This window comes from Ziziphus jujuba, chromosome 1 (assembly GCF_031755915.1).
Source record: "Ziziphus jujuba cultivar Dongzao chromosome 1, ASM3175591v1".
NCBI lineage: Eukaryota > Viridiplantae > Streptophyta > Magnoliopsida > Rosales > Rhamnaceae > Ziziphus > Ziziphus jujuba.
This window is the reverse complement of record NC_083379.1, coordinates 943,666-952,755: the sequence shown is the minus strand read 5'-3', so window position 1 is coordinate 952,755 and position 9,090 is coordinate 943,666. Positions and strand designations below refer to the sequence as shown.

The window sequence follows — 9,090 nt, the reverse complement described above, 5'->3', positions numbered from 1 at the left end:
TTAATTGATCGAGTAGGTATATAGTACTTTGTTTTGCGTCTTTGACCACCAATTTGATCCAAGAGAGAGAATTTGCATCCACCAATAATTCTTTTATTCTTTTTCCGCAATATAAGAATATCCTGAGCTCTGAATATACCAACTTGGACCATGTGATAACGCCTTTACCACTTATGGTAGAATCTCTCCCATGAAAAGAGATATATTCATATATTCTTATTTTTATGTTTTTTTGTCAAATATCCATATGACTAATATAAAAAATAATAATAATCATTTAAAAAAATCCATAAGACTTTTTTTTTAATGAAAATATTAGATTCTATTCATTTGTAAGCATAAATTCCCAAAGAGAGAAAATATTAGTGTGATCAAATAATTCATTGAATGAATTATTAAGAAAAACAATCTAACAGATTTTGAATGGTCCATTTTCACGGCCTAAAGAATTTCCATCTTCTCTCCCGCACATACAAAGAGAAAAATTCCGACAGAACTTTTAAACCTAAAAGCAGGAAGGAGAACTTAACACATGAAAGAGAAAAATACATATATACCCAAACCTTGTTGGACGGTTATACATACATCAACCCATGAAGAATAGCAAGTGGTTGATTATCAAGAGTCATACAGCACACCTAGCTTTTTCCTTAATTGAATGATTTCAAACAGAAAATGATACCAGATAATTGACAAAATTGAAAATTTACCGAATTTGGCTAAATTCATCGAGTCTTCTACGAAGCTTGATGAGTAGTTGGCGGCAGACTTCAGGAGATGTGCAGGGTCCACACATGAAGTATATGACATTACCAAGAGGCCTCGTGAAAATACCATCTTCACGGAGCTGCTTAAGAAGAGAGCTTGCATACAATGACCCATACCTACAGAAAAGCAAAGCTTGCATGCTAGAAACAAAAACCTTTTGAATGATGGTAACAAATATACACAGCTAGATGCAGGGCTAGTGAACTTAATAGTGATTAATAGACCGTCGTGCTTGGCAAAGTCCAGTGAACTAGTCTATTGGTAAATTGGGTAGCAAAAGTAAATATCAGCGTATTAACTCTTTATAAGGTGAATAGGAAGGATACAATGACTATAAACCATGGAGAAGGGTCAAACCAGGAAGCATTTTTGCTCATGAGCACAAGATAACAGTTTTATGCAACAATCAATTCAAAAACAAACATAAGCTGATAAAACAAAACTTTTAGGTTTTTCTAAACCTTAATCTTGCAGCAATCTGTATGGCATAGAAGATGAGTTTGACACAATGTATATTTGATGCTGTAATTATAGTTTTCCAACGTTGATTTTTTGCATTAAAACCTCTGGACTTGTGAAACACTGATTTCTGCTCATAAGCCAGAAACAGCACAACTGTTGTTGCATGCCCGATGCTCAGCTAACTATGACACAACTCTAGAGTATAGAATAATAAAACAATGCAAAAAGAAAATCATGAATCCATACCCAGCATTAGAGCCTTCTGCTCGGAGTTCTAGAGCACATAGGGTTCCCAATACAACCACTCTTTGAACTGCAGGATGTGAAGATATTTCACCCACCATTTTTTCATCCCACAACTGCAAAAATTACGCACAGACCAATAGATTTAGATACCAATATAGGACATATCTGAACATAGCCACAACAAAGAAGGTTGGTAAATGCCTCAGAGGAGAGCAGGTCTTCATATAATATAATATCAAACAAATTATTTGAAATACAGGAGCGCTTTTTGTTATCATCCATAAAACTAAGCACAATTTGTTTATGTCATCGTGAATTCTATGATATCTGATTTCTTGATCTTATACATAATTTTACAATTTTTAGTTTTAATTTGTTATATATCTAAGTTGAGATTACACCTCCTTTTGCCTCCAGCTTGCACCTCAACTTATTTGGACAAATCGCCTTTAGCCTTCTAAAATATTTTTCAAGTTATATTAACATTTAAGAATAAAGGATTAATAACAAACTCATGTATTCTGTGTTAAATCTCAATGCAGTCTTAGAACATTTTCTAAAGCAGTTTTAATGTGTCACTCCTAAACTATGACATAATGTTAATTCCAGTTTCAATGTTTGAAGATCTGCTAAAATTTAAAGCATAATTTCAGTCCCAAGTATGAAATTCAAAGCACATTCGATTACACTTTTTGCAATTCATTATAGGCGAGATCAGTATTGTGTGAGAAAGGACTGGAGTTCTGGATATCTTATGACTGGTTACTATGATCAATGCAAGTATATCTAGCAAACAAAAGCTTCAGACATGAAACACGCCATTATAACACATAAAACTTGGTGGACATGCCAAACACTTTGTACAATTTAATCACAAGAACAAATAATTCACATACCTCCCTAAGCAACCTTCCTCCAGAAGCGATGTTACGGTTTAACTGAGGATCTTTAAACCACTTTATGGACTTAGCAGCAGCTGTGCATCCCATAGCATGGGCTGAATATGAGTGTCCATGCAAAAGGGCTTTCAGCTACACACAGAGATACACACATAAAGATACATGTATGCATTCAATATTCCCATTTTGACAACACTCAGATATACACAAGCATATATAAAATCATATAAGAAAAATCTGGTATAGGAATAAAATGATAATTGCATTTTGAAACTGAAAGCTATACCGTTTAGTCAACAGATTGTGAAACTTAACAAGATTCTGAAAAATGTTTTATATTATTGGCTTCTATATATGGGCAGAAAAGGGACTCCTCTTCTCATAAATTACTCAATCACTCTCTAAAGAAATGTTTGAACATTAAAGTCGAACAGCTTTTTAAAAGCCATCCAAACAGGGCCTAACTCAATCCGGTAGTAAAAGTTACCTTGGAGTCCCCAAGAAATGAATCAAATACAGCACTTGTAGCCAGTGTGGCAGCTAAGGGTATAGTTCCACCTGTCATCAGCTTTGCAAAGCAGGCTATATCCGGTACACAATTAAGTAGTTCAGCAGCAGTCTGTTGAATTTCCAATCAATTGTTAACATTATCTTTGAGGCAAAATGAAGAAGAAGAAGAAGAAAAGGAGATTCAGGAAACTTGACCTCTGTTCCCAAGCGCCAGAAACCAGTAAAGACCTCGTCAAATATAACTGGAATATTTTCGTTCCGGCAATGATTAACAAGAACTCGCTGGAAAAGTGGATCAACCATATGCATTCCTCCAGCAGCTTGGATAACTATTAGAAGAATTCCAGGCATCAGATTATGTGATTACCCATATCACATTCAAAAAGCATGCACAATGACAGTAAAATAATAAAATCTTGTTATGTTGAAGAATCTCAGCCTAATTTGAAATTAAAATGGCAAATACACAGCAACCATGCATATTTACTGTTCTGTGGTAGCAATAAACCAAATTATTCTAAACTTTCAAGTCTTCAGTACCATGAACAATCATATAGGAATTCATGTACCAAATTTACCAACTTTCATATAAGATAATGAGCTAGTTAAGAAAACAGCATATGACAATTCATAGAAACAAATAAAAGAAAATAAGCTCGTCATACGGGCTTTTAAAGTTAAGTACAGTAAGAAATAAAAGAAAGAACAAAACAAGTTGGGGAGGACAGAATAACCAAAACCTTGAGGATCAGACAGATTAAATGCGCTAAAACGTACATATAGGATTCATATGCAGCAGAAGATGGTCTGACATGGGAACTCATTGTAACTTTTTAATGTTTAAGAGTTGAACAAAAAGTCATCATGTCAAAGGAATAGGCTTTTTTTAAATAAAAAAATCAAATCATCTGCTGCATATAGCATAAAATATAATTTTATTACATGTTGTTAACAGTAAAAGGAAAATAATATTAAAATAAAATGTCTTGCCTGGCTCCAAAATCAAAGCTCCAATAATCCCTTTTGATTCAGGATATTGTGCTAATGTATGTGCTATATGTGATGAATATATTTCTGCAATATCTGACTTGTCTCTGCTCAAGTGGAAAACTTCACTTCGTGAACTGAACCCTGTAAAAATTTTAGAAGATGGAACATTTCAACAAAACAAATAAAAATTGTGAATGAGATAAAAAGAAATTACTCACATGTGTTTCCATATTTCAAACTATGAGACTGCAATCCTTCAGGTAAGGAAAGATTCCATTTATTGTTGCACAAAAAGACAGTAGGAGGGTCCAAAAAAAGTCCTCTTCCAGTGTACCTGCAGGAAATTCATTGTTTTATACTTAAAAAGACAGTTTCTTGCCCATTACTACTCTCTCCCATCGTGAGACAAAAAACAGCTATTAAAATAATCTATCATCTAGCAAAAAAGTTGAGACAAATAAAATAAACACTAAAGCAGAATTATGTTTTTCTCATACACAATTTGGTCACATGTTTATACCATGGTTGTTGAAGGAATCCTGTATAAGATGAAGGTGCTTGTGCTTCCATAGCACCCAAAGTATCACCATGATAGGATCCATTAAGGGCAAGAACCTGAAATAATAAAGCCAAACTATGTAACAAGCTGCAAAAGCTAAATAATCACCCTAACTTCCAAAGATGCACTATACGTTGCTATTGACATAACATCTGTGACACCGAAGGCAGCACACCTACAACTCAGCCTTCAAAGGCTAGGGTTAGCCCAGGGCAAACAAAAAGTATGACCACCTAAGATGGATCCATAAGTAAAAGAAAAAGTAGGTGTTGTGATATTCTATCCAAATAATGGGAATTCTTACATTACCTTAACATTAGGGTCCTAAAGAATATGTGCAGATTGCAAAATGCAGAAAAAATAACACAAACATAATTCTAATAATTACATAATAGGGCCACAAGCTAAAAGTAAATACTATAAGAAGAAAATGCTAAGTAAATCTATGATATGCAACCTATCAATCAACAGCAATACAAGAATTAACATTCCCACCATTAGCTGAGAATGTCTTTGAGTTGAGTCATCATTCAGAAGATCAGAAAGGGTTCCATGATCAAAAGTGAATTTACGAAATGCCATTTTGAGTGCAATTTCAATTGCTGTAGATCCATTATCTGAAAAATATGTCCGAGACGCCCAACCTGCAAAAAGAGCAATACTAACCCTCTTAATGTACATCAGCTAAACTTAAAAAAGCAAAAGCAACTAAAAAATAAAAAGAAAAATAAAGTAGTTGATACAGCATGCAGTCTATTATAACATCTCCACTCCACACATTCCTCCAAGGCTCCAACCACTGACAACATCTCTGGCTTACCACAGGACACAGTATAAAATAACTGAAAGAGTCAAACACTCAAATAAAAATGTCTAAATCAGAAAATAAGCCTTGAAAGAGTGGATACAAGATACAGAGACGCTGGATGGGAGTGATCCTTATTTGCATCACCTAAATCATAAGAAAAGTAAACAAAGCTACTAACCTTTCCCAACACCTTCAAGCAAAAGTTCAGCACATTCCAAGGCTGGTTCATATACATTCTCAGGAAACATTACATGCCCAAATCTTGCAGCAGAATAACCCATTTCTCTTGCAAGTTCAGTCTGCAACCACCTAAACCGAAAATCACATTAAAAAAGAACTTCAGACGTTTTATTTTTTGTTCTATGATGAGTACTAAGCAATTTCACAAATATTAGCAGCATAAAGGGAAATATATATATATATATATATATATATATATATGTATATATATACAAGTTATAATAATGTTAAAAACAAAAATAATAAAATCAGTGATCTGGATAAGAAAGTACTCCATCCCTCCAAAAAGTTTAATCCATGTCAATAATGATTTATTGGATAACAACTATGAATACGCTCATATTTATTAGATGGTCTTAAACAAAATGCAAGGACAACTATTTTTAAATCACCGAAAAGATACCCATAAAGATGACCTGTAAAGTAGCATCGGGTCCTTGAGTCCACCAGCTAGCACACGCATCAAATTGTTGAGTCATGACATCATTATTTACCTATAATTGAATAAAAACAAGTTTAGAGAAAAAACGTTGTTAGGTAAATATTTGTCCATAAATTTGTAACCATTATTATCAAGTACATTTTTAAAAGGTAACACAAAACATGGATGGATTAAAAATGAAGATGGAAAAACAAGTAGAAGACAGTGACTAAATAACACAAAAGTCTTATAATTATTAACCCAACACATCCAAAGATACAAACCTTGAAGACTGCAAAATTCTCACCGCAGCGTGAATCAATAACTGTAACAGCTTCTTCTGATACCAGTTTGTGCTGAGTGAATGGCCACCAGAAAACCTCCCCTGCCTTCTTTGGCATGTCGTGCAATCTCTTTATGCGCTCTGAGTATGCTGACAGCATTATTTTAAAAAGAGAATCAAATACACCACAAGCATCTTCGAACCATTCCATCAGGTCATCTGATAGATCCTGGGGAATAGATGGCAGCACAAGAACGGGCACCCTGAAAGAAACTAATGTCTTAAATGGGGATATATACGTCTTGCACTTATAAAGTGAGTATAAGGAAAACTCAAAGGCCATGAAAAATGAAAGATGAGTATTCCTCCAAATTTATACAACAGAAAAAGATAACAACAATAAATAAATAAAGCCTATTCATGAAAATACATAAGAATTTACCTTTTTCGTAAATATGATGCTAATGGCACCTCATTTACAAGGCCATGATCTTCAACAACGACAGCAACAACATCATAACCTCGTAGTTTTAAAGTCTCATAAGCTGAAATGGTTCCAGAAATACCACCCAGGCGTCCATCTCCAACAAGAATAGCGGGTAAACGTAAAGGTCTGCCAACAAATGTAAGAAAACCATAAATGGAAACGGAAATTTTTTTTTTTTTTTTTTTTTGGGGGGGAGGGGGAGGAAATGTATAGAAAAATGAAGTTCCGGTGATGTCAAATATGCGATTAGTAAACCCATATAACATATTTGTGACACATGGCTTGTTCTACCTCAGTGGGTTATCATGTGATTATAAGCTTTTCTTCTCATATCAGCGAGAGCTAATCAAAGCAGAAAAACCAAACTAAAAGTAGGAAAAATCAAACTACCTAAACTAAAAGTAGGAAAAATCAAACTACCTATACAAGTCGCACTGAAGAGTCCCAGAAGGCCCTGGACTCGCAACTCCACCAGCAGTCTCAATTACAGAGAACACGTTCGAATTATCCCAACCTTCGAATCCTCTTTCCAAACACCTCTGCAAATTTTCAAGCACCGTCGAGTCCTCCACTGTCCCCTTCTCTCTCTCTGCGGCCAAATGCGGCGACACCGCGTCTCTCCATGCGAACAACGTCTTACAAACCAGCTCCGAAGCCTCACCTCCTTCCTCACCCACGACCCTGCACTCACTGTACGAACCCAAGTCGAGCATCCCCGGCTCGCATTCTTCCGACGGAACATCGCCGACGGCGGAGCGGGAAGCCTTGAGGACATGATCGAAGGAGAGGAAAGAACGGCGGATTGTGCGACGTCCGGCGAGGGAGTTGAGCTTGGAGAAGACGAAGCGCGAATCAGAGTCGGAAGGGAAGCCGGTCTGAACCGGTTTGAGGTAGAGGAATTTCTTAGGAGGAAGAAGGGAATGGGAATGGGTGGAGAGAAGAAAAGAGGCGGCGAGGCCGGTGGAGACGAGGGTTTTCCCGAGGGAAGTGTTGGAGGAGCAAATAAGGTAGGTGGGAAAGGAGAGAGGGATTTGAAGAGGCGTTGATGGTGGCGGGGACTGTGGAATGGTAGAGGCAGCGGCGGTGGTGGAGAGGGTGCGACGGAGGAAGAGGAGAAGGAGGTGGTGGTGGTGGTGGCGGCGATGGTGGCTCCGATGGGGGAAATGAAGGAGGGAAGAGAGAGGGAACATGGTGGTTTTGGTGGTAGAAGATAGAAACCCAGAGAAGAAAGTGGTAGGACAATAACGGCTACACCTACCCAGTACTCACCATACCATCCAACATGAGAATTTGAAATTCTTGAGTAGACAAAACGACCATCTCTTCCTTCTATTTACACAATTTTTTTTATTTTTTTATGTTTTTTGGCCAAGGGATTATTAGTAAATTTTATATACAGTGATCATGGAATATTTCACATGGACATTCGAGTTTTTCATTAATTTCGATTTAATCTTGAAATTTTGAAAATTACATTTAATACCTTTTAAGGGTTGTTGATTAAATCATTTTAAAGGGTATATGAATGAAAAAAAACTAGGAGATAAAAATAATAACCATTTGAAATGTAAGAGAAATATTAATTATATTTTTGAAATGTAATAAATTTTTTTCCAAATCAAATCTTTAAAAAGGTGCAACCCATAAAACAAATTATACCATGTATGAATTTAAATAGCAAAATGTAAAAATAAATAAATAAATAATTTTCATTGTAAAAACAGACCTTTGAATATTCAGAGTTATGGTTTTCCAATTTTTATTTTTATTTCGCATTGCAAAGTGTATTATGTCTCTATTCAAATGGTGAAGCTATATAAAAAAAATCATTGATACAAGAATTTTGATGCAATAGATGCTAAACTTCAACAATAAAATTAAACTTGTTTCCTCCCCTCAACCAACTCAACAGCTTAAGCTTTTAGCTTATCACCCTTTGCTTTTTGATCCTTATAACTTCTAATATGCCACCCTAGGGAGATACTCTTAACCTGCACACTGCCACATTTATGCACTAGTACACAATTATCCTTTATAAACAAAATTGCATCCAATTTATTCCATTGATATAGAACATAAATATATTCATCACAAAAGGTACACGGAGGCTTCCAAAAAGTTATTTTGAGAATATTTCATATGAACCCTTTAAGGTTTATACTAATTTTAATTTAATTATTTAAGTTTTAAAAATTACAATTAGCATTTTTATATGGATTATAAATGATATTATTTTAAAAAATATAAATGAAATAATAGAAGAAAAATAATAACTATTTAAAATTTGAATGGAGATTAATGATATTCTTAAAATTAGTAAGATTAAATTGTATCCAAATCAAAATTTTAAAGGAGATTAAAATTATAACTAATACTTTAATAAACAGTATTGTTGAAGTTATTTTAAAAGATGTGAA

At 34.9% G+C, this 9,090-nt stretch overlaps 1 protein-coding gene across 1 annotated transcript; it reads right to left on the bottom strand.

Moving 5' to 3' along the window:
• Positions 1–525: 525 nt before the first annotated feature.
• LOC107414560 (bifunctional dethiobiotin synthetase/7,8-diamino-pelargonic acid aminotransferase, mitochondrial) lies at positions 526–7,985 on the bottom strand. The gene is made up of 14 exons (XM_016022734.4): positions 7,094–7,985; positions 6,629–6,799; positions 6,188–6,449; positions 5,899–5,976; positions 5,421–5,541; positions 4,930–5,078; positions 4,396–4,490; positions 4,094–4,209; positions 3,876–4,016; positions 3,081–3,214; positions 2,863–2,994; positions 2,373–2,507; positions 1,477–1,589; positions 526–884 (listed from the first exon to the last, which is right to left on the bottom strand). The coding sequence occupies exons 1-14, from the start codon at positions 7,861–7,863 to the stop codon at positions 707–709; spliced, it is 2,595 nt and encodes an 864-aa protein (XP_015878220.3). The 5' UTR covers positions 7,864–7,985; the 3' UTR covers positions 526–706.
• Between the last annotated feature and the right edge of the window lie 1,105 nt (positions 7,986–9,090).